This window comes from Phragmites australis, chromosome 3 (genome assembly GCF_958298935.1).
Source record: "Phragmites australis chromosome 3, lpPhrAust1.1, whole genome shotgun sequence".
In the NCBI taxonomy this organism is placed as follows: Eukaryota; Viridiplantae; Streptophyta; class Magnoliopsida; order Poales; family Poaceae; genus Phragmites; species Phragmites australis.
In genome coordinates, this window is record NC_084923.1 from 38871140 (window position 1) to 38896758 (window position 25619).

Genomic DNA, 25619 nt, shown 5'->3' on the forward strand with positions numbered 1-25619 from the left:
ATAGTACCTAGATGGTCCATAAAATTACCGAATAGAGCCACATGTATGTTATTGAATGTGTTCAAAAAATTGGGTTGCACGTTATGAATTTTAAGGTAAGAGAGACTTAAAATTAAATTCCCTGTGGCACATACGGTGCACACAAATATAAGAATTTTGGGAATTGATGTTTTGACCAATATAATTATTAATATTTTTATCACCATCTCTAAGGTAGAATGATCAAGACAATCATGTCAAGTTTTGATTTCATAAAGATAGAAAAAATATTTTATACCCAATATGTAGTACGGGTTTGATGTATGTATAGTACAATCTATATGGTATATTAGGAAACTTGCCATATCCATTATTTTGAATAAGAGGAGAAATTCATCTTTGTTGTCATCATGGGTTTCAATATAGAAACCACTCTGACGGATATCTCTATAACTTAGTACGGTACGGGTTTAATCGGGATACAATAAAGCATATTGATTATGACTTGAGTACCCATATGAAGAGTAATTATGGCACGATCAGAGCCAACAATCATTGCATTACGTCCAACGATTATCAAAACATTTCCTTGTCTCTTAGTAAAAGTTTGAAAATATTTTGTTTCCCTAAGTATATAATTTGTGGTGAAACTTTCTACTAGGCACATTTCCTCCTCAATCAGATTGACTCTCGTAAAAATCTATATATAAAAATGAAAATTTTAATATGAAATTCTTTATCATATATATAAAATACATGTAAATTTTATGTGGTATCATAGTGTTGATACTATATTGTGACATACAATATATATAATAATGACAACATATTTATTACAACAACTAATAGACATAGATAAGCTAATATATAAGGAGTTGGGAGACTAGTTAAAGTCTCCAAACATGTCATTCAAAACATATTCGATGAACATCTTCTCTGTGCTCATGGGGTCTCCTAACTGCTGGAGAGTCTGGATGTTATTTGGTTCTTGTGGAACTTGTTGAGAAAAACTAAACTCCTTGTATTGTCCAATTGAAGATTGAAGTGTGCTTCATATTTTCACCCTTGAGAAGGTCGATTATGTTCCACAGATTATAAATATAGATCAACTAAATGTCTCAGGGTGTGGTATTTCTTAGTTGAGTGCTTGTAGCATCCACACTTACGACAAACATTAGATTTGTCAGGTTTAGGTTTAAAAATGTCTTTCCCCTACTTTGGTGCACGTGACTTCTTCTTCGTGTTGCGTCTGTATTTACCTTTAAAGTTCGTTGGTTGGCGTCTAAAAGAGCCATCGAACTTGTTGTGATTTTGGATATTAGCATGTATTTCAGGTAAATGAGTTGCGTCTATTGGACGCTGATGATGATTTCTTAGAAGGAGTTTATCATGCATTTTGGCCTGAAGTAATACATGTATTAAGTCAGAATAAACTTAGCATTCTCTTGCACGGTATTATTGTTGTAAGATCTTATCGGTGAGAAGTATAATAGATAAAGTTTTCTCTATCTTCTCTGCATCGATACGTTCTTTTTCGCATAAACGTAACTTGGAACATATTTTATGAATAACATGATTGTAATCTCCGATGGATTTGAAATCCTAGATTTGGAAATGTGTCCATTCATGACTTGCATCAGGCAGAATGACTGTATTCTGCTGTTCATATCTTGTTTTGAGAGCTAGCCACAAAGTGCTTGGATTTTCTTCCATCAAATACTCAAATTTGAGATCTGAATGGATATGATACCTTATTAAGTACAAAGCTCCATATTTAACTTGACCTGTTAGCGGTGGATCTCCCTCTTGGGAAGGTTGGAGTGTTACTACAATTCCACATGACACATGGCTGACCTTGACGTCCATAGCCCATGTTGGGTAGATGTGACCATCGAGAGCGAGTTCATCGTACTCTTTCCTGGTCATCTTGACCTACATGGAATTAAACCATAGATTTGATTAATTGACTATAGGTAAATTAAAAATTATCATAGTAATGTTGTAATAATGATACAAAATTTGTAAAGTCAAGTTGAAACTTGAATTACATAGTGTAGACCTCAAATTATATAGCTAACATATTGGAGATAATCATCAAATATGGTGTAGATCTTGCAGTAGTAGGAGTCATAATCTGATATTTGTCAGTAGATGTCTATGTTCCTATTATATTGTGCTAAGTAGAATATTAGGAAGAACACATTGAAGGTAGTCATTAAGTCATGGTGACAAAATGTAGACCCCATAGTAATAATGGATAGTCTACAAATATGTAGTAGATTCCATAAGTCTATTACCTTGTATTTCCCAAATATTAAATTAGGGTAATCACTTAATTTAATTTTGCATATTAATTCTGCTTGAATTAAGCACTTGTGGCCATAAGAGCTCTTTGGGCTTAATTAAGGTGAACTAATATATAATTCCGTAAGAAAATATTTTCAATTGTAATATTAACAAGGTAATTAACACAACTGCATGTTATAGGGAATTCATAATAGCAAACACATTAAAAATTACAGAATTCCAGAAAATAGAGTCTAGAATACAATTTTACATCAGTAAATAACACAATGTGCAATTACTAAAAACACTGATGACGTAAACATGAAAAGTACTAGACACATAGTACAATTTTGTTGGACTATTTTGCAATGTATTAAGGAGTTAGGGGGCTTTTGCAAAATAGCCAAGGCTTCAGTGGCTCAGACAGCAAACAACCTGGGCTTGGGCCATGGTGGCTTTTTGATCGACCCACTCGAGGATTGCAACTATGCCATATAAAGAGAGGTAGGGCGACAGTTAGGGTTAGGGTTTCCCCTACCTTAACCGCCGCACCCAAGCCTCCAACTTTGCCTCGGCTTCAGGGCCAACGGTCACGACCCCCTCTTAGACGATCTCAAGGTTGAAGTCAGGGTCGTGGCAGCGATAGCACGGAGAGCATACCCTGTCGTAGTCTTAGTCGCCTCTGTCACATCCTTCGTTGTCCTCGCTGCCAGGATGCCCGGAATTGGGTGAACTTCTCCGCCAGGACATTGATGGAGTACGCCTAGCCCTGCGTGGACTCTTCCTTTGGTTCATTGGCTTCTAGCCCGATGCTTCTCAGCGGTCCCCGCATCGCCATAAAGGCAATCCGAAGAAAGCCATGAGTCATCCGCTCATCCTCCATTAGCTTGGAATGTTAAGCGATGAGTGCAACCCTCTCCTCTTGAAATGCATTCTTCTCCCAGTGAAGCGCGCGCCTCGCCTCCTTTTCCTTAGCCACCAGTCTCTCTAACTCGGCGCATCTATGGACTGTCGCCTCCTTCTCAGCGATCAGCTGGTGGATGGAAGCAGGGAGGTTGGCGACTAGGGAGAGCAGGTCGAAGGCCGTAGCAGGCCCCCTGATAGGCTCTGAAGACACGGGAGTCACGACAAGCACTTCAGGCGGTGTCGGGACTGCAGTTGGATCGAGGGTTGGAATGTCCAGCTAAGGCACCAGAGGAGGAGTTTCTACCGGAGTCATTGACGGCGTGGAGGACCTGTAGCGACAACAAGTTGTAGAGTCAAGAAAAGAACTCAAAATGTCTACGCCTAACCGAGGGACTTACCGTGGTCGGAGGGGTGAGCATAACTCTCGACCTCACGAAACCATTGAGTTGACCCAACGGGGAGGCCACATCTTCCATCGTGCCATGAGTAGACGATGTCCCCTTGTACGTTTGGACGCTTTCGCGGAAGCCAAATCCTCTACCAGCCTTTTCTCCCCTTGTACGGAGACTTGACGAGTAGACTAGTTGGACCCAGCTGGCTCGAGGAGTGACTGATCACTCCGTTGGTGGCCAACACCGCTCGTTGTACCTCCGCCTGTGATCAACTTTTGACTGCTAGCAGTCTGGTCCATAACTAGCTTAGGGTGAGGCTGGTCACTCCTCTGCTGACCAGTACTATGCATAAGATCTCCATATGTGATTGACGTTTGACCTAAGTTTGTTTGGTTGCCTCTGCGACCAAGTGTGTCGGAGGCGTGACCAAATCGATCAGAAGGAGGCGGGGCTGCACCCTGTTGGGCACCTAGGTGTAGATCACGATGAAATCCACTCCCTGGGGCGACCTGGCCAGAGGCCTCAAGTACCTCATCGATGACTAGGCGCAAAACATCGACCTCAGGAAGACCCTGCAAAACATGTCAATTATGAAAATACAGGTCATAAGAAGGCTCAGGGGTGGATATTTTGGAAATGTCAAACTTACCCTCCTGCGTTGTGTTCTCTCTAGAGGGGTGAGATCACACAGTGGAAGGGCACTGACCAGAGGACTGTCTTTCCTCGGGGAGCCCGGCATTAGGATTCGAACCCGTGAGTCAACAACGTCATCGGTAAGATCTGAATAATAGAAGAGGTGTGAGAGGTCGCATACTTTTTGGGAGAAAGGGAGGTACCGGGGAATCGATGGCAGGGTAACTTATGAAGCTCGACCGAGCCTCATCATTCGGCCTGGAGTACATAAAATGTTGGGTGTGCTCGCCTCCGTAGGGGACACAACCGGCGCTTGATGTAGTCACGGGCGACATCCAACCCCGTCAGCCCAGCTTTTCAAAGCTGGCCAATCGGTTTGCCTAGGGTCAGTAGCTCTGGGGTGGTCATAGGCGAATTACCCCAATTCTCCGTGACATGCGCTAGTGCGCTCGGCACGCGAAGGTTGTCCAAGGAATTATCGGCCGTGAGGTAGAACCAATCCTTCCTCCAGCTCGACCATGACGACTTGAGGCTCACCTCAATGTAGGAGTCCACTGCGCCATCACGGAGGCGAAACCCGTAGCTCCTGGTGGCAGACCATGACAAAGTTCACACAGATGAGCGAAAATGCTCACCATGAGAGGAGTTGGGGTTGAGATGGAGGTGACAGATGTCGTAGAAAGAGATAACAGTGGTGAAGAATTTGAAGAAGGGCGACACGAGACCTGCTAAGAAGAACGAGACAAACATCACGATCTTCCCTTGGAGGGGGGTGGGCATACTCTCCCTAACGCGGTACCCTATGGAAAGTCAGCGGGTGAGCTGATCGGCCTCGTGCAACACCTTCAGCCTTGTCATGTCACACTTGGATCTGGGAAAGACAGAATCGCTGCCGGTGCTCGCCATCGGATTGCGGTGGAAGATGTTGTGAGGGCATGACAGAGACGAAGACGGCGGAGGAGACGAAGAACTCTGAACGCAAAGATGCTTAGGGGCAATGGAAGGCGTCGAAAGGATTCGTGGGGAGCTATAGGTACTTCAATTTAAAAGGTTGCTGCAGTATCTCAACCATTGTGGGGAGCTGTGGCTACTTTGTATTTAGGGTTGATTGATACGACCAAAGTTAACGAACGGAGACCAATATGATACCACTCCTCCGAAAACATTATATGTTGAATTGTGAGTCCGTCTTGTCATGCTACCAACTTATAGAATCACCATATTCAACTCTAACCACTACATTTGGATAGCGGCGCCAAATAGAGTATACGCTACGCTGCTCCTACATACGTACAGGAGGAAAGACCCATCCGTTCATTTTTTTTAAAAAAAAAAGAGGACAGTAAGACTTTATTCTTCAGAAATGTTTATCGATCAGTACATGAGCACATTCAGGAAGATTAAGGAGCCCAACATGTCTCCCTTTGGCCAATGTACAAACAATTAATCTTAGCTAAAGAATATGCCTCACCATTAGAGGTCCTATCTTCATGACAGAAATCAAACGGGCCTGCCCATGCCGAGCAGCTTCTAACCTCAGACCCGGTACATAAAGACTCCTGCGAGACTCTGATACATACCGTGCGTCTCTGGTCCCACAACTAAGAGCAGCGCGCATGTAAAAAAAAGGATATGTATCATGCTGAGAGCGGGGGTCTTTTAAAAAACCGAATCCAATAGAATTTGTTTCCCTAATCTCATGGACGATTATGCTGAACGCGCACTTATGCTTCATCTTCATATAGTCACCACCTCCAGGCAATCAGAGGTGACGATCACCAATTCACCATACGGTCAGCTGTTTGCCGCTGCAGCGTCTGCTTGGTCCTGCCTCGCCTGTAGGTGCACGCGAAGGCCGCCCAGCTTGATCGCGTCGAGTGTGCCATGGCAACAGCAGCGCCCGAGCGGGGAACTTGATACGTACCGAGAAGCGCCTCGGACGTGCGCAGCCACATCATGACGAGGATGCCGCCCAGCCAGACTTCGACAACCCAATGACGTTGTTGCCGTCCTTATATCGGATCAACGATGCAGGTGGGTAAAAATCTGCAACGCAATGCATCCCTACCCCTGCTGCTGCCGCTAGCCCACCGGAGAACACGACACCACCGGGTAACACGACAACCTCTGCCTAGAGGCGGCCGCCCCTGGCGTGCACCAAGCCGGAGCCGGATAAGCACGCATAGACGACAGCGGCGAGACGTGGCGACCCGAGCGTCTCCTGCCACGCAGCCTGCCTCCACGTAGCCGCGCCCCTCGCCACGTACCAAGGCTCACCTCGAGTACAAATACGCGCCAACGCCGCCTTTAGCCAAGCCAAGCACAAGCGAGCCACAAGGACACTACACGTGCAGTAGCAATGGCGACCGCCAGAGTCAGGACGATTCCTTTCCTCCTCCTCCTCCTCGCCACCCTCCTCTGCGCCGCAGCCTCCGTCGCGTCGTCCAGGGAGGACGACGGGGGCCGCCGGCCCGGGCGATGCGTGAGGCAGTGCGAGGACCGCCCTTGGCACGAGCGGGCCCGGTGCCTGCAAGAGTGTAGGGAGGAGCGAGAGCAGCAAGAGCAGGGCAGGCACGAGCGCGACCGCAGCGGCAGCCGTGGCGACTGGCGCGGCAAGGGTTCGGGAGACGAGCGTGAGCAGCAGGAGGAGGACCGCCGGCGGCCGTACGTGTTCGGCCGGCGCAGCTTCCGTCGTATCGTCCGGAGCGAGCAGGGGTCCGTCAGGGCCCTCCGGCCGTTCTACGAGGCATCCAAACTCCTCCGCGGCATCCGTAACTACCGCGTCGCGGTCCTGGAGGCGAACCCGCGCTCGTTCATCGTGCCCAGCCACACCGACGCGCACTGCATCTGCTACGTTGCGCAAGGTACGTGCGTGAGTACGCCGTGCACGTTGTTGGCTACTAGTTTGCCGAGGCATTTGTGCTTAACTGATTTTGACTAGGCGAGGGAGTGGTGACGACGATCGAGAACGGCGAGAGGCGGTCGTATACCATCAGGGAAGGCCACATCTTCGTGACGCCAGCCGGAGCAATCACCTACCTGGCCAACACCGACGGCCGGAGGAAACTGGTCATCGCGAAGATCCTCCGTACCATCTCCGTGCCTGGCAAGTTCCAGGTAAGCTCTAGACAAAGAGCTGAGATAAAACTTCAGCTCGTGTTTTCGAACTCACGCATGTTAGTTACTGGTAGCATAAGCCAACTGACTGACGAGCACACAATTATTAATTGGCAGTTCTTCTTCGGCCCCGGCGGGAGGAACCCGGAATCGTTCCTGTCGAGCTTCAGCAAGAGCGTCCAGAGAGCTGCTTACAAGGTAATCTCCTGTCACTGTCACCATATCTTGTCGATCTGTACTCACGTCGCGCCGCACGTACGTGCATGTAGACCTCAAGCGACCGTCTGGAGAAGCTGTTCGGGAGGCAGGACAAGGGGATCATCGTGCGTGCCTCGGAGGAGCAGGTCCGCGAGCTGCGGCGCCACGCCTCCGAGGGCAGTCAAGGCCCGCACTGGCCCCTGCCGCCGTTCGGCGAGTCGCACGGGCCATACAACCTCCTGGACCAGCGGCCCAGGATCGCCAACCAGCACGGTCAGCTCTACGAGGCCGACGAGCACAGCTTCCACGACCTCGCCGACCACGATCTCCGCATCTCGCTCGTCAACATCACCGCCGTGCGTCCCTCCACCAAGTGCTTCGATTGATCACTTTTTCCAAAAATGTGCTGGTAATTGATTCACTTTTGGTACGTGGCAGGGGTCCATGAGCGCGCCGCTCTACAACACCCGTTCGATCAAGATCGCATATGTGCTGGAAGGCGAGGGCCACTCCGAGATCGTGTGCCCGCACCTGGCGCACGGCGGCGAGAGCGAGCACGGCCGCGGCGGAGGCCGCAGCGAGCGCGGCAAGAGCAGGTGGCGTGAAGAAGAGTCAGAGGAGGAAGAGGAGCAGGGGCAGCACGAGGAAGCCGGGCAGGGCTACCATACCATCCGTGCGCGTCTGTCGCGCGGCACGGCGTTCGTGGTGCCCGTCGGCCACCCGGTCGTGGCGGTGGCGTCCCGGGGCAGCAACCTCCAGATCGTGTGCTTCGAGGTCCGCGCCGAGAAGAACGAGAAGGTGTACCTCGCGGGGGCGAACAACGTGCTGAAGCAGCTGGACGGAGCAGCCAAGGAGCTGGCGTTCGCTGCGAGCGAGAGGGAGGTGGACGAGGTTCTCGACGCGCAGCGCGAGCAGGGGTTCCTCCCCGGCCCAGAGGAGAGCGGCGGCCAAGAGGAGGAACACGAAGGACGCCATGGCCGCCCCGAGGAGGTGTCCGAGACGCTTCTGAGGATGGCGACGGGAGTCTAATGCAGCACTGATCGAGCTAGCGGCGACGTACGTACGTACGTAGTATGAGCCTGAGTGGAGACGTGTTCGACGTGCATGTATATGCATGTACCAATGTATGCGGCAATAAGTGTGGCTCTGTATGTAGTGTATAATATATGTATGCTACAAAGGCAATGTCCATAAATAAACAAGTGTTCTATAGCCTCATCAGCTGCCTTCGTTCGTCCTCTCGAGGTTGTTACCGGGGTTCACCGTTCTAGCTCCCAATTTAGGCACGCACGGCAAGTACCAAATTCGAGAACCAAAATCTATTAGAGAAATTAGAGAAAATCGGGTATGTACCACCCAAGGTTCTCAGCTTTTGGGATATGCCATAGAAGATTTTGGTACAATTATGTAGCACCAAAATTCAGCACTTCGCTTTCGAAATGCTTCTCTTAAATACAATTGTGTGTAATCAAATACTAAGTATCGTTGCTGCCGAACTAAAGAATCATATCTGAGTCCAGAGAATGTTTGTGTGTACAATATCTGTTATTTTTGTTAGTAATCATATTTATCATTTGACTGAAGCATCCATGTTCATGTTTGTAAACCGATATTCATATTCGACTCTTGCCAATCCAAAATTCATACATACATCGGCACCTCAGGGCTAAGGGTGAGATGCTTACGACAAACTGAGGATGAACAGTGTCGGACCCCTCCTTTGGGGTCACCTCGTGTAGCTCATACCAGTCCCTGGATCAGTAGCTGGTACGCACGAACTCCAACAGAAGTAGACATCATAGTCATACATCGGATAAATACGATAATAAAGCACATTACAGAGTTCATTACAATAGAAGCCCGAAGGCATAATCTTACAAACCCTCAAAACACAGCGGAAACACACAAAAGCGATCCAAGCCCTACAGGCAGCTTGAGTGCAGACGAAACCAGCTTCTCTAATCTTTATCTCCTTCTTTGGCGAAGTCGGCCTCTGGATCATCTGGATCCACAATTAGCAAGTATGAGTACATAAGGTACTCAGCAAGTCCTACCTCAAGGGGAGAAATTAGATACTTAAGGGTAGTTCAAGGATAAGGCTGTAGAGTCTTTTAGGTTTTGCGGAAAGCTAGTTTTATTGATGCAGGGTTCATTTTGCAAAGACTAACTTTTAATAAAAACACTTTCAAGAGAAATACATAAGTTGAGCTTATGGGGGTTGACGGCCCTGGGGGAGGTACACCCGTCCCGCCAGTTCCCACAAGACTTTGCCAGCGGACACACAGTCCAGGAGGCTTAGGGCACAAAGCCAAAACCATTCTTTTAGAAAACACGGGCACACAGCCCACTCACACGCCAAGGAGTTACTCACGCCAAAAAGCTAATCATTGTGACCAAACCATAGCATGTCCTTGACCGAGGACACGGCTATCCGGATAGGTTTAACACTCTGCAGAGGTTGTACACTTTACCCACAAGATATGCACAGGCTCCCACCTTAGCAACTGGTGTAGCCGTCATAACGAGACGTAACGACCTCATAACGAAGCCACAATATCCACCCATGGGGCACTAAGATAACAAGGGCTTTAGAAGAATTACGGGAAAGATCACTTAGCAATCCCAAGGCTTGACTTAGCCTCAATAATATCACCAGCCGGACCTTGGGCTACACACTACCCAAGTCTTCTCCTGGTCCCCATTGCCACTACCGGCCTCCGGGTGGGTACCGCACTAAGTCAGAGGGGTTAGGTCAAGTCCTGCCCATACCGGCCATGTGGTTGTACGAGAGGATACTAGGTGAGATGTCACAGCGAACCGGTCCTTATATGACCGAGGTAAGAGTCTCCCAGCAAGAACACCACAAAGGCGAACCTTGCTCCAAGGTGGCTCCCACCTTTGTGGGGCACCTTACTCACCCTCGTCAACACTACTCTAAAGTTTTCCCAAGAACACAAGTTTTACACGCACCAAGCACCAAGCACACACCATTCATTTTGTAAAGCATGATTATCACATGTAAATAATCTAGTTCTTTTTTTTTTAGCAAAGCAATCCTAAGCATACTAGTAAACAAGCAATCTTCCAAACAATCATTATAGTTGATGTTGGGAATCTTCTAGGGTTTCAACGGAATAATGGTAACAATGACAAGGCATGGGATAAACAAGCTGGGTTATAACTATTCTAGCATTTCTTTAAGAATCATAACTATTAATCTAAACATGCATACTCCTATTATTTAAAACAATGGCTCTACGGGTTGTGTTTAAAAACATAGGATCAACATGGTCAATGGTTGTAGGACTTGCCTTCGTTGAAGTCATCGCCTGCTCCTTCAAACTCCGGGTCCTCGGGGTCGTCCTCGAATGCTCCTTCCTCTAAAAGTCGCAACAACGACAAAGGCACAATCAAACAAACAATTAAAATAATGGCCAAACAATTTAAAAAAATTATGAAATTGACATGATTGGATAGATCTCGAATTTAGATGAATATCGGTGGAAGAATCGATGAAAACGGAGTTAGAACGGAGGAGAAACGGGCTTCGGAAGTTTTGCCGGGAGAAAAATTCAGAAAAAGAAAAGAGGGAGAATATTCCAGGAATATTCCACTGAGTCGGCTCGGAGCGACGCGCGGAGCGAGGCAGCGTGGGGCTCGGAGCGGCACGGGGCGCGAGGCTCGGGCGCGGGGCGCGAGGTCTGCCGGTGGCGACGGGACGGCGAGCGGCGCTGCGCGCGGCGATGGGACGGCGAGTCACGGGGAGAGAGAGAAGAGGGAAAGAGAGAGAGAGGAGGGAGAAAAGGGGGGGAAATTTTTTTAGGGATTTGACAAACAGGCTAACCAACTAAGATCGGTGATGCTCTAGATTACTTAAAACTAAGGCTCAATTTAATAAGATAAATTAATCTTAAATTTTATCTAAATATGTTCTAAATTTATCTAGTATTTCTATTCTATCAAAAAATTGCACCATAATAATCAATCCTACCAACTACACGAACAATAATACAGAATAGTAAGTGAAATAAATAAGTATGGAATGTAAAGAATAGAGAGAACGTAAACTTGACACGAAGACTTTTCCTATGGTATCGGTGAGTTGCTACTCACCCATAGTCCGTTGGAGCCCCTCGCAAGGGCTAAGTTCTTGGGTCGGCTAACTCCATGGATAGCCGTTAGAGCTCCCCACACATCAGTGGGTATCCTATTAGGTCTCTCTCAGACGTTCATCATTATCTCCACTATAGTATGCTTTGCCACTCCGACAAATTGCACTATAATCACTCACAAAAGCTTGTGGCTGGTCCACAACTTCCTCTAAGGGTCTCAAAAGATACAAACACTGCCAAACCGTCTATGTGGGAGCAATCATCAAAAGTAGCAAGTGTGGATCACTCACTTGATCCAAATCTAGTTGCCTAGATTTTATGAACATGGGATAATCAAGTGTTACTATTCATCTTTCGGTGAGTGCATTGGATCTAATGAGTTACTCCAATGATCCTAAAACTAGCAGTTACTTGTATTGCCTTCTCATCGGATGTTCCATTGATTTTTTTCACCCTTAGCACCAGAACATCCGGTGTGTATAGTGTCGGACCCCCTCTTTTGGGGTCACCTTGTGTAGCTCATACCAGTTCTTGGATCAGTAGCTGGTACACACGAATTCCAACAGAAGTAGACATCATAGACATATATTGATTAAATATGATAATAGGGTACAACACAGAGTTCATTACAATAAAGGCCCATAGGCATAAATTAACAAACCCTCATAGCACAACGAAAACGACGCAAAGGCAACCCACGCCCTACTGGCAGCTTGAGCGCAGACGAAACCAGCTTCTCTAATCTTCATCTTCTCTTTCGACGAAGTTGGCCTCTGGATCATCTGGGTCCACAATTAACAAGTGTGAGTACATAAGGTACTCAGAAAGTCCTACCTCAAGGGAAAATATTAGATGCTTATGGGTAGATCAAGGATAAATTTGTAGAGTCTTTTAGGTTTTGCGAAAAGCTAGTTTTGTCGATGCAAGATTCATTTTGCAAAGACTATCTTTAATAAAAAATATTTCCGAAGAGAACACGTAAGTTGAGCTTATGGGAGTTAACGACCCTAGGGGAGATACTTCCATCTTGCCAGTTCCCACAAGTCTTTTACCAGCGGACACACAGTCCAGGAAGCTTAGCGCACAAAGTCAAAACCCTTCTTTTCGAAAACGCGGGCACGTTGCCCACTCACATACCAAGGAGGTACTCACGCCGAAAAGCTAATCACTGTGACCAAATCATAGCATGTCCTTGACCGAGGACACGGCTATCCGGATAGGTTTAACACTCTGCAGAGGTTGTACACTTTACCCACAAGATATGCACAGGCTCCCACCTTAGCAACTGGTGGAGCTGTCATAACGAGACACAACGACCTCACAACGTAGTCACAATAACCACCCATGGGGCACTAAGATACCAGGGGCCTTAGAAAATCCACAGGAATAATTACTTAGCAATCCCAAGGCTTTGACTTAGCCTTAATAATATCACCAGCTGAACCTTGGGCTACGTACCACCCAAGTCTTCTCCTGATCTCCATTGCCACTACCAGCCTTCGGGTGGGTACCGAACTAAGTCAGAGGGGTTATGTCAAGTCCTGCCCATTCAGGCCATATGGTTGTACGAGAGGATACTTGGTGAGATGTCACAGTGAACCGATCTTTATACGACCGAGGCAAGAGTCTCTCAGCAAGAACACTACAAAGGCGAACCTTGCTCCAAGGTAGTTCCCACCTTTATGGGGTACCTTACTCACCCTCGTCAACACTACTCTAGAGCTTTCCCAAGAACACAAGTTTCACACGCACACGCACCAAGCACACATCACTTCACATTTTTGAAAATCATGATTAACGTATGTAGATAATCTAGTTCCTTCTTTTGAGTAAAGCAATCCTAAGCATACTAGTAAACAAGCATTCATCCAAACAATCATTATAGTTGATGTTGGAAACCTTCTAGGGTTTCAACGGAATAAAGATAACAATGACAACGCATGGCATAAACAAGCTAGGTCATAACTATTCTAGCATTTCTTTAAAATCATAACTATTAACTTAATCATGCATACTCCTATTGTTTGAAACAACGGCTCTACGGGTTGTATTTAAAATCATAGGATCAATATGATCAACGGTTGTAGGACTTGCCTTCGTTGAAGTCCTCGTCTACTCCTTCTTCAAACTCCAGGTCCTCAGGGTCTTCCTCGAATGCTCCTTCCTCTAATAATCGCAACAACGACAAATGCGCACATGATCAATCAAACAATTAAAATAATGACTAAACAATTTACAAAAATTATGAAATTGACATGATTGGGTAGATCTCGAATTTAGATGAATATCGGTGGAAGAATTGTTGAAAACGGAGTTATGACGGAGGAGAAACGGGCTTCGGAAGTTTTACCGGGAGAGAAATTTAGAAAAAGAAAAAGGGGAGAATGTTCCCAGAATATTCTGTTTGGGTCGGCTCAGGGCTTGGCTCGGCTCTCGGCTCACGGCTCGGCTCGGGCTCAGCTCAGCTCTCGGCTCAGGCTCAGGCTCGGGTTTCACGGCTCAGCGGCTCGTCACATTTTTGGGCTTGGCTCGGGCTAAGCTCTCGGGTCCCACCTGTCAGCTACGGAGAGAGAGGGATATAAAAGAGAGAGAGAGAGGGGAGAAGGGCCGGCTCAGCCCGGGTCTTCCCGACGGGGAGGACGAGGGGGAGGGGTGAGAGGGAGAGGGAGAGGGTGGAGCGACGGGCGGCGGCGGACCTTGCCGGCCAGATCCGGCTGGCGGGCGGCCATGGCGGCGACCGACGATAGGGAGGCGGCGGCCGGCAGCGGGGAGGGCGGCGGCCCAGCGACGGAAGGGCTGCGGCCGGCTACGGGAGGACGACGGCCGGCGGCCGGAGGTCCAGTTACGCCCACAGGGGAGGGAAAGGAGAGAGGGAGAGAGAGAAGAGGGTCGGGGGAGGGCTCATTGGCGGTGGTGGCGCTTGGAGGAGGTGGCGGAGTCACAGGGGGAGAGAGTGGATGTGAGGAAGGGGATGGGGAGAGGAGTCTGCACTGTTCACCCTTTTATATACAGGTGAAGATGGGGCTGCGCGGCGCGGGGCACCAAGCGGCTGCACGAGGCACAAGGCGATGGCACGGGGCGCGAGGACTGTCGGTGCGGCGATGCGACGGCAGGTGCGGCGCGGCGCTGGCAGGCGGCAAGGTCATGGGGAGAGGACGGGAGAAACGGAAGAGAGAGGAAGAAGAGAGAGAAAGAGGGAGAAAGGGGAAAAAAATAGGAATTTGACATATAGCATCCTAACTCATGGTCAGACAATGCCTCTGCACAAATACTCCGGTAAAAACCTCCTTTAATCACTAGAACATTCGGTGCACTTCTTTTTTGAACATCGGAATATCTAATGTACGCATCAGAACATCCGATGTGTATAATTTTTAAAAACTTGTAATTCATATTTTAACCATAACTTTTTGCTTCGAAATTTGATTTTTGTGATCCTGGTCTCTATGGAAAGCTTATGAAGTGTTCTGCGCCTTTTGTATTGACTACTTGAGCTGAAAACATTTTTTTAACACCAGAACATCATGTGAAGTCTATGTGCATATCGGATTATCCGATGAGTGTAAATCTAGAAAATTGTCATCCGTATTTAAGCCATAACTTTCCACTCCATGCTTTGATTTTGATGATCTTAGAATCTATGGAAAGCTTGTAAAGAGATCCGGATGTGTGTATTAAAAACTTGATCTCAACCATTTTAGTAAAATCAAATTCACGGGACGGGTCCAATTTAATCATCTCTTTGCCCCACCTTCACTTCTTTTTGTTACGACTTCAGTTCTTGGTGTATTAGGTTTTTCTCTCTATTAGAACTTGATAATCCTAATGTGTATCACCATTAGGCTATTAGCCTAAATATACTAAGGTCAAACTACTAAACCCAAATCGCTCTTTTAGTATGGACTAGGTAACTTTAATGTTCATCACCACAAGACTATTAGCCTAAAAACACTATATCAAGTTACTAAACTCAAACCCATCTTTGTAGTAAGATAAAAGGGAATAAACATATCTACATAAGTGATGCCTTCAACTCCACGATAGCTTGTCTAATTAATAGGTCCTTATATCTTTGTCAAACTCTATTTTGACCTTGATATTGAATCATTTGAGATGTTTGATACCCTCAAGTACATCATATAGAATCCATAAGACTAAACATTTTTTCACACTAACAAACCATATTAGTTTCATTAACTATATTGACAGTAATTATCAAACATACAATCCTTATGCTATGGTTCACCAAAACATACGATCACTGATCTTTCAAGCACAACACAAAAGGATTCAACGATGCAATTTACATCACAATATTCACAACATACATGATCTGTTACAAACACTGTTGAGAACAAGCTCTGTTCTGAAGATTAGTCTAATTTTACATGCAAGCAACGATCAAAGGACTCTAAGTCTCAACTCAAGCACACAGCAGCCTCCGTCTTTTGGGCAACACCGATGCCGTTTCCTCTTTCTTTGGCAGCGCCGGCCCGTCGATCTTGGAGAACCAAGGGTGCTTGAGCGCGGAGGTTGCCGTGAGCCGCTTGTCAGGGTTCAACGTGAGGAGGCCGTTCAGGACCTCGAATCCTTCCTTGGACAGCATCGCCGCAGGGAATATCTCGCGCAGCAGGTTGTGCTGAGGCACGATCAGTTCCGGCAGCACCTCCGTGGCGAACGGCGTGGACGAGAACCACGGCCACGTCCTGTCGTCAGGCACACCGAGCACGTCGACGATCGCGCAGAGTTGTCCTTCGTCGTTCAAGCCCTGGAACAGAACCCTCCCGTTGATGAGCTCTGCCATGACGCATCCCAGCGACCAGGTATCGACGAGCCCGTCGTAGTCGGGCTTCTCAAGCAGCATCTCGGGCGCCATGTACCACAGCGAGCCGGCTGGCTCGTACGGCGGCCGCTCGGACATGGACATGGCAAGCCCGAAATCGCAAATCTTGACGACCCTGTGATCATCGCCGACAAGGATATTATCGGGCTTGATGTCGCGGTGCATGATGTGTCGCTCGTGCATCTTCTTGGCCCCCGTCAGCAGCTGCCACATCGCGGCGCGCACCGTGGCTTCCGGGAGCAGCGGGTCACTGCGGCGCCGCTGGCGAAGTAGATCCTTTAGGGTCGGACCGACGCACTCCATTACGAGGCAGAGGTCCGTAGTGGTCGGGTCGCGGACGAGGCCGTGGAAGCCGACGACGAAAGGGTTGCCGCCGCACGCTTCGAGGAAGCGCGCCTCCTGCAGCAGAAGCTGCTCCACGCGGCCGCCGTCGGGCTTGGTGAGGTACTTGATGGCTACCGTCTGCCCGGTAGCACGGTGGCGCGCCTTGACGACGGCGCCGAAGGCGCCCTCGCCGAGGCGGCACGTCACCTCGTACTCCTCGGTGCTGCCCACGGCGATGCGCCTCCTCTTGCGGGTCGCTCCCGCGGCGGAGAGGTCGCCGACGGCGGCCCCTAGGCAGGCGGCCATCGCTAGGTGGAAGACGGGTGTCGGAGTGCTTCCCGGAGACTCGCACGATGCGGGAAGGGAAGACGGAAGAGAAGCGGCGGCAAGCGGTCGAGGGGGGAATAAGCAATGGGCGAGTGACAGATCGATGGTATATTTATGGAAGGGGATCCCAGTCGCTGAGTCGCATGCGGAAACCCCAAGCCGAGCGCGTTTCGGAAATCCGACTGGACGTCGGCGTACTCCTCGCAAGCATCTGTACAACGGATGCAGCCACCGACTTTGACAGGCCTAGAACAACGGCCAGCATGTTTATTTTTATATTTTCTAATATAAATAATTAAATAAATATAGCTGGACTAAAAGATTTACAGAATTAGATGTCTATTACTCTCTTATAGGACCATAAGTGGTAAGTTGGTACTGTGACAGGTCCAACCTTTACCGTTCTCTGATGAGCCAGTTAGACTCGGATAAAAAGTAACTTTTTTTCAATTTTTCTTATTTTCTCTTTATTTATTTGGTGCTCCAAAATTCACAAATTTTTTTTCTATAGTGCCTATAATTTATAATGAATTTATTTTAAAAAGATTCACCTCAATACCTTATGTAAGTTTCAAACTAAAAAACACCAAAGAACACGCCCGAGACTTCCACTGTCAAAGTTGGGTTGCGTTCCAATAGGGTAAGCTTTTCATCGGACAAGAAGGCACTGGTTGTAGTGACCTCTTCCTACGCTGGGTGGGAGAGGCCTATTGGGGGCTACTTTTAGAACTTCTAGAAATTTTTAAGGCTTAAAACAATTCCTAAAAATTTGGTAAAATTCACTAATATTCCTCTCATGTGTATTAATAATATCTAAATTTATTTTCAACCCTAGGTTACTTGGTGAAAAAGTGAGTTCCTTTTAATACTCTATTTATATGCATTTTTATCATTTCATGTGATATTCTGGTTTTAATTTAATTTAAATTCAAAGAAATTTAAACATGCACAATTTCATCTGAATTTTTATGGAATAATACACAAAGTACATGAGTACATGATTCCACTCATGTAACACTACAGTTATTTATCGTAAGCTCTATCAGGAAGCGCTTTGGTCGTACAAAGTTATCAAGAAAATCTTCTTGGCCGAAGTATATTTTAGTGTCCGACCACCTCACGACCTGATGAATGTGCACAAAATTACATAAGAGTTTGGATGATTTTGTGCAGATACTTGTCCGGTTGCTGACATTTCTTTTTTCATTTGATGTCACACCCCAAATTTTGCACATTGATACTTATGTATTCCATAAGAGTTTAGTGAATTTGTGCATATTTGAATTTGTTTGAATTAAAAAGAGAATATCACGTGAAATGGTAAAAAAGCACATAAATTGAGCATTGCAAAGGAAATCACTTTTTCACCAAGTAAACTAGGGTTGGAAATAATTTTAAATATTATTAAGACATATGACATGAATATTAGTAAATTTTTCTAGATTTTTAGGATTTTTTATGCTTAAAAATTTCTATAAGTTATAAAAGTAGCTCTTTTGGGGGTTTTTTATTTTGAAACCTACACTGGTATTGAAGTGAATCTTTTTAAATATATTAATTATAAATTATAGTCCATATAAAAAAGTTTTGTGAATTTTAAAGCACGACAACCCTAGTGTCCAAATAGAGAAAGAGGAAATGAGAAAAAATAGAAAAAAAATGATGGGTACCGTCAGTAAGAAGGTGGCACGGGATGGTAGCCACTTACCGCCCTACCAAAAGATAAATCTTTTTATCTAAGATATATTTATTTTAATATTTATGTTAGAAAATATAAAAAAAAACTCGAACCATGGCCAGGGCGAATCTTTTTGTTCGGCAATCAGTTACGGCCCGCGAATAACGAACCGACAATGGGTTGGGCCGCATGATCCTGGTCGGAATCATGGGAAGAGTACGACCTAGATTTGACGCTGCCCACGTACAGGACGCAACAGATCGCGCGAGCACTGCCGGCGGGTGGCGATGATTCGCAAGCGGCGGTGCTCCAGATCGGCAGTACGATCGTGCAAGATTTTACACCTTGCGTTTTAGGAGCATATTACTTGTAGTAGATTGTTACTCTCGACTTGATGCTACGCAATGTTCCAAATCCAACAAGTGGAGAATATAACTTCCGGTTACTTGTAGTTAGGAGTAATATCCCAAGTCCATAACAGTAAATATGAGGTTAGCATACGCTAAACTCTGAATTTCTGGCAATGTTTCTCTTTGCCTTGTTACGATGCTTATCTCGAGACGTTCTACACCTCTTCTGGGGTCTATTCCTTGCCTCATGATGCTGACTTCGAGGTGTCCTAGAAGACTAGCTGATCCCAAAAATGCAGGCGTTTTGGGCACTGTATCAGTGCATGAGCGCCGCTCTCTCTCACCACCACCAGCAGAGCAGCAGTGACGAGTACTGTATGCAAAATCAGCCTAGGGCTCGTACACCATCGAAAAAGCGAATGAAACAAAGGAACGCAGAGTGGTCCCCTCCCTGCTACTGAGATGTGAGATACTACTCACTTTGGCCTTCGAAGCTTGGACCGGGCGTCTCAGTTTTTTGCTTCTATTCTTTCGAGAAAGAAAGCAGGGGTGGGGTGGTGTGGTGCTACTGCTACAACAAGTAGACCAGTAGGAGTACATGCTTGTCTGCTTGGCATGGCATGGCATGCACCCCCAGCCCTGCCCTGACGAGTGCTATACCATAGCATCTACCACTACCAGTACTCCATCCGAGTGAGCCTTCCCCTTTGTTTGGGGCCCCGCTGCTTTCATGTCCCCTGGCCTGCCCACACTGCTGCTGCTTTTCCATGACTCGTATATTTCATCTCGTGAGGGAAAGGAGATGGAGCAAAGCAAAACCTATTGCAGCTTGGATCCCCCAGCAGCACACAATGAGGCGCAGAGTCAGGCAGGCAGCAGGCCAGCAGCTTCTGCAATTCACTCTTTTTCGGCACATTGCTTTGCGCACAAGCCTGAATGCCATGCTGTGCTGGTGATCATTTCTTTGACAGCATGAACAAGTTGCAACTTGCAAATACAATGGCGAAAAAAGTTACAAGAACAGTTTGCTGTACAAATCATCATTACTTTCGACTAAAAATATCTGAGCCAAGGGGCTCTTGTTACATCAGGGGAGCAAGCAAAACGAAACAAAAAGAGAAACCGGACCTTCCATGCCCAAATGGCCCAGGAAAAGAAACTGTATCATGAAGGGGGTATCCAAAAGCACAACACAAATTATCTCTAGATGTTAGTGACTAGCTTCTGTTCGACACAAAAACTCTCCTTTTTCTTTCTTGTGAACCGGTACTTGCGGATGGTTAGCCTCAAAACTGTGCATAACTTCGCAAATATTCCTGTTCACGATTACGGCGAGGTATTAATCATACAGTTTGGCTAAACCTCGTAGGAATCATATTGACATGTAAGTAGGATCATACCTAATCTTACAATTAGAAAGCATCTCCTTGAGTACCTGCACGTTAACAATGGTAGGAGTTGGGGTGTCAATCGCGGTAAAATTTATAAGGATGATTAAAAAAGCATATCATCTGCGTATGTAGAAGGAGACACCAGACACGATGAGCACAGAAACATGATGAGGAAGAGGAATGGACAGTTCAGGAATCACCTGTTAGCTAGAAATATTCCATCTGATGGAATCTTGGGAGGAATGAAGTTCAGACTTCAGAAGGCGCATTCTATCGCTCAGGTAATGAAGAATGTCTGCAGCGAAGCACATGGGAGTTATGATGAGTAGAATGCTTTCACATGGAATTCAGAGTATCAGTCAGAGCAACAAGTTTAAACAATGTGATACTGCCAGGACTATAGAATACAAACCCCATCGAGATACACAATCAGTAAAAATTTATATCCATGTAACTGCGTGGATAAGTCGGGTATGGGAGTTCATCCACCCCCATGAGAGAGCTTGAACGAGTAATGCCACTGAACTGCGTTTGGCTCGGAATTTGAACCTCTGCTGTGAAAATACTGTACACAGGTCTGTGATCCGAGAATCTAGACTCGCCACGCACATAACATAGTTGATTTAGACCTCTTCCATACCATAGAATCCGATCACACCTTCACAAAAGAATAAAATGCTGCTATAAGCACCACATATCAGGAGGTGAATACATGCAGAAGAGATGCTTCGATGTGATCACAGTAAACAAATCCTTTTTCAGGTGAGTGGTCAAAGTAAACATTATGTTAGTAAGTTCAGTTGTGGATTTACCATGCTGGTGTTCTTCGCTTCTCATTTGGATGCATATCATCACCTGCATATCTATCAGAGTTGTATGAGTATTTGTACGTGGGAGGAAAGTAAATCCTCCCTTCTTTCCAGCCTGCAAATACCCGACCGTATCTTTGCTCTATACGAAGCTGTAACAGAAATGTTAAACATAAGAAGCCAACAAAGAAAGAAATCTTCATAACTACACTAGTTGCTTCAAGAGGCATAACACTGCTAAAGTTCTTATGAAAATAGCTAACCTGGTCCTTTTCCAATAATTGTTTCCACTTGTGCATCTCAACTAAAGCATTCACTGAGCGATAGGAAAGAGCTATCCGGTAATTCAGATCCCCAAGCCATATAATACGACTGAAACAAATAAAATTGATGGAATAAGATTGATGTCTTCAAACTTCTTCCCTGAATTTTATTCTGTGAATTATTTAACTGATCTCAAAGTAGTAGAATATGAGAAACACGACTCACTCATGGTCAAGAATTGTCTCTGGTGACTTCTTGTCACCTGATCCATGAACATGTGGAAATCTTGTCTTCCTCAAAATTTCTAATACATCTGCATTTCTTCTAAGTTGATCACCATCTTTTTGACCTGATGTTAAGTGAGTGCACACAAAGCAGAAGCTTGTCTGATGCAGAGACATGCTGATTGATATTGATCCCTGAGTTAAAAAAAAAAGATCTGAAAAATAAGGAATGGCGCTCACAAGAAAAGTTTTCAATAAAATAGTTGCACATACTAAAAGGTAGGGTCTGAAGTAATAGTTAAAAGAATTGAGGAATTAAAAGATGATATACATGCAAAATAGAATGGTCTAGATATTACCTAACGAACACCTAATAGAAAAGAAAAAAATAGCAAACATACCTTGTTTCCAAGATAGCCCATCAAGCCTCTACCAACACATGAAACCTTCAAGTTCTTCACATGCTCCCTTATATCACTTCGTACCCAAACCATGAGGAAAATTCCAACCATTTGCTTGCTGGCAACTAAGCAATACCTGATGTGTTATGACAAATCTTAATATCAGTTCAGAGAATTGTAATCGTTCCAGCAATGAATGAGGACCGCATGGAATTTCCGTGAAATATTAGTACATAAGTAGAAACTATGGCATATAATTAGTTTCTCGACAAAAAATCAACTTCGAGGAAGATTATGTTTAGTGTCTTAAGAGTTGAGAAGCTTACCTAGAATCGGTGCATAGTGGTGAGAAGAATATGCCACTAGGTGATTCCTCGTCAATATTCTCATCATCAGATGACCCACCACATCTCATACTGGTGTCAACATCACTTGGCCTGCTCCCAAAACTAATCCGGTCACAAACACTGAAACGACGGTCCACTAACGAGTGAGGATCCATCATGTCAATCCTTGAACTACGACTTAAGGACTGGAACGAACGTCGGTGGAAGAATGACGAGTTCCGTTGTCTTCTTAATGATCGCTCAAAGTCAACATTGAGCTCCACAATAGGATCTGGAGCCGGTGAAGGGGTGTGGTAATTGTAGACACCAGCAGAGCCTTGTTGATCCAGGTTATTTAGAGTTTTTCTAACAAGAGAAACCCATTTCTTCGCTGGACCATTGTCTTCAGCCAATAGGACGTTACCAGCATTCAAAGGAACAATTTCCTGAAACCTGATATGACAACTTTTGTTAGGTTCCTTTTTTATGTGTGCTTTTGGTTTTTTCCAGATGCTTCTTAGTTCTGAGAGAAAATAATTTGATTAACTAAATGCATTAGTTCTGAATATACCCAATCACATATATATCAGCAGCAGGAGAAGTATGAAGCCAGTCCTCCAGATTCAAATGACTAGATGGTGACCTTCCGCCCACATTCCACGTACCAACAAAGACCCTATGCTCACAAGTATATAGATTGTCATATCGTAGGAATTCTCTTTAACCAATGATTAATGGATTCATCAAGTCTTGGAAAAGCACAATCCATTTACCTGTAGTCCTGTGTGTTTGTAATATAAGCACCGTCAAATCCATTTCCTACTCGACCATCTCGATCCACATTCTTCCTAGGCAACCTCTCTATGTAAACATAGAGTTAACTCAGTCATACTTGTCACGAAACATACAGATAATTCAGTCATGACATTTGCAGTTTTGAATGAAACAAAATGAAGGGGTGAAAAATCAAAATCTGAAAATACCAGTTACTGTCAGGAGGAAATCAAAATGTACCTGTCCTGCTTTTCTTGGATTTGTATGCATCTCTATCTGAGAAGCTGGTCCTGCACTGCACTCCCACTGAAATAATCAGAAGGATTTTTAGCACAAAACAGTAAAAGAAAATGCTTGTTTATTGAGGTCTCTAGCATATTTTTGTTGCTTCTGCAACCACAGGAAAAAAAAAGTTCGCTGCACAAGAGAACAGGAGGCAAGAGGCCAACTTGCATCTGGAAACAACATTTTTATCCTACCAAAACAACAGAAATCTATGGTGGTTAAAAGAAATATAAGAATTTCTGGAGAGAAATTATGCGGCGAACTCAAGCTCACAAATTATGGCAAGCGGTGGTCTTGTATCGAAAGCTAAAAGAGGTGGTGGAGTGTTGCTAGATTAATGTACCTTCTTCAACTGCATAATCAGAACGGACGTCCTTCGCCTTTGTTTTGATGTTGAACCACTTCCTAACAAGGGTCTTGGACCAGGACAGCTTCCACAGAAACCACAACGAAAACAAGATCAGGGCCTGATACAGAAACATCATTATGAGCAGGATAGTTGTCAATCTTAACACCCTTACCTTGTTCTTGATTGAAAAATTCTCATCTCTCATTGTCTCAGTGCTTCCTCATGCAGTCCAAGGAATGAATCTTCCCTCCTCAAAACCTCCAAACTTTGCCCCTTTCTATCCCTCTCAGAACAGTATTTCCAAAAACGAATAAGGAAAGAACAGGATTCTGCTACCTAATTCTCCACTTTTTTGTGAATCGAATTAATGATGTTCTACACCCCGAGTCCTGTTTTTTCCAAACTATGGGCAAAAGAACCAGACAACTCCAAGAGTTCCTCCGCTATTTGGGTAATAATCCAAAGCAGCAGCTCCAAATGCAGTCTCCGGACAAGAATCCAACAAGAAGCAAAGGGATCGAGGAAAAAAATTAGGAGAGCTCACTTTGGGGAGAAAGATCAAGAACGGAAGCGGACGAAGCAGAAGCCGCAGGATTCAGGAACAAAACCAAGAGCACAGACGCAGGAAACAACCATTTGCTACCACCCCAACACAAGAAATCGCTACAGATGAAGCAAGAAACCGAGGCTACAAACAAAGACTGCGGAAACCACGATCAAATGCGGCCTTTCAGAGTCCAAAAAGGCTCCAGCTCCGCGCACCAAACCCACAGCTGAGCTCGCCAGATCAATGCCCGAAGCAGTTAACGCTGCTTCCGGCCATAAAGAAACGCTTCAGAACAGCAGCTGAAGAAGTAAATGAGCCCAGCACGCTCCAACCCAAGAACACAGAGACGACCAGAGACGAGCCGCCTCGAGGAATGCAAGGACCGGGGCAGCTCAGCGAGGATGGCGCGGCCGAGGATTTGAAGGACTGAAGAGGGAGAGAGAGGCTGCAGTACAGACAGCGCAAGGACGAACGGACACGCTGCTCTGCGCGCTCGCTCTGTTCGAGAATGACGAGCTGCTGGGCAGGAGAGTATAGTAGGGGAGTGGGAGAGCAGCGGCAGTCCTTCTGGATTGGCAGGGGTAGTGAGAGGCAAAGGAAGATGAGCAATATGAAGTGAATAAAGCTAAAGCTTGGGGCCTGCTCTCCGGCTACTGCCGTCCTTTTCTTTCCCCTACTACGTAGCCTTTGCTCTTTAGCTCCAAACCCAAGGCAGAGCCTGCGATTTTTGGCTGGGGTTAATGGAGTTTCCTGAGGTTTCTTCCGGGCCTATTTGACCGAAATGTATGTAAAAGTTGCTAAATTTGGTTGTCCGTTTCTTTAAGATTCAAAGGAAATAAAATGAGTAGGTGTTCTAGGTTGAAGAAGAGCTCGTACCAACCAATAGAGGTGGGACGTCTAAATTGCATGTTGCTCCGGATGGAACCTCACTGGGATATTCAGTACTATGACGTAGTAGTACTTCTACATGCAGAGACCTCAAATTTCATCTTCAATTATTTGAATAAAAAGGTTGAGCACTGGCACCTGGATTTCCCCGCTAGTCTGTATTCTGAGCAACATTTCCAGGCTCCCGGCCATGCTGCGATGCCGCTGCCTAATCAG

At 45.9% G+C, this 25619-nt stretch overlaps 3 protein-coding genes across 4 annotated transcripts; 1 reads left to right on the plus strand and 2 right to left on the minus strand.

Annotated features, from left to right (window-relative positions):
* The first annotated feature begins 6539 nt into the window (after window positions 1–6539).
* Window positions 6540–8540, plus strand: LOC133913018 (globulin-1 S allele-like). Its single transcript, XM_062356044.1, has 5 exons — window positions 6540–7060; window positions 7138–7313; window positions 7431–7511; window positions 7583–7867; window positions 7950–8540. Exons 1-5 carry the CDS (start codon window positions 6556–6558, stop codon window positions 8538–8540), a joined length of 1638 nt encoding a protein of 545 aa, XP_062212028.1. The 5' UTR covers window positions 6540–6555.
* Window positions 8541–16046: 7506 nt separating this feature from the next.
* LOC133910707 (putative cyclin-dependent kinase F-2) lies at window positions 16047–17096 on the minus strand. The gene has a single exon (XM_062353010.1). It carries the CDS (start codon window positions 17094–17096, stop codon window positions 16047–16049), a length of 1050 nt encoding a protein of 349 aa, XP_062208994.1.
* A 2996-nt stretch (window positions 17097–20092) lies between these two features.
* On the minus strand, window positions 20093–25291 carry LOC133913019 (type IV inositol polyphosphate 5-phosphatase 7-like). Of its 2 annotated transcripts, none has more exons than XM_062356047.1 (14): window positions 24141–25291; window positions 23963–24050; window positions 23575–23629; window positions 23334–23421; window positions 23132–23236; window positions 22561–23013; window positions 22235–22370; window positions 21835–22028; window positions 21609–21717; window positions 21349–21497; window positions 20949–21194; window positions 20737–20831; window positions 20546–20580; window positions 20093–20461 (listed from the first exon to the last, which is right to left on the minus strand). In XM_062356047.1, exons 1-11 carry the CDS (start codon window positions 24164–24166, stop codon window positions 20966–20968), a joined length of 1632 nt encoding a protein of 543 aa, XP_062212031.1. In that variant the 5' UTR covers window positions 24167–25291; the 3' UTR covers window positions 20093–20461; window positions 20546–20580; window positions 20737–20831; window positions 20949–20965. The 2 variants fall into 2 exon arrangements, with proteins under 2 accessions (XP_062212031.1, XP_062212029.1); XM_062356045.1 differs by having other exon boundaries at window positions 23575–23640; window positions 24141–25290.
* Window positions 25292–25619: the final 328 nt, after the last annotated feature.

Bases quoted from the DNA above. Each gene is read 5' to 3' on its own strand.
- LOC133913019 (XM_062356045.1), bottom strand. From the start codon at position 24,173: ATGAGAGATGAGAATTTTTCAATCAAGAACAAG. The intron at 23,641-23,962 runs GTACATTAATCT...TGATTATTTCAG, and splicing joins TGATTATGCAGTTGAAGAAG to TGGGAGTGCAGTGCAGGACC. The intron at 23,237-23,333 runs GTAAATGGATTG...TTGTGAGCATAG, and splicing joins ACAAACACACAGGACTACAG to GGTCTTTGTTGGTACGTGGA.
- LOC133913018 (XM_062356044.1), top strand. From the start codon at position 6,556: ATGGCGACCGCCAGAGTCAGGACGATTCCTTTCCTCCTCCTCCTCCTC. The intron at 7,061-7,137 runs GTACGTGCGTGA...GATTTTGACTAG, and splicing joins CATCTGCTACGTTGCGCAAG to GCGAGGGAGTGGTGACGACG. The intron at 7,314-7,430 runs GTAAGCTCTAGA...ATTAATTGGCAG, and splicing joins CCGTGCCTGGCAAGTTCCAG to TTCTTCTTCGGCCCCGGCGG.
- LOC133910707 (XM_062353010.1), bottom strand. From the start codon at position 17,096: ATGGCCGCCTGCCTAGGGGCCGCCGTCGGCGACCTCTCCGCCGCGGGA.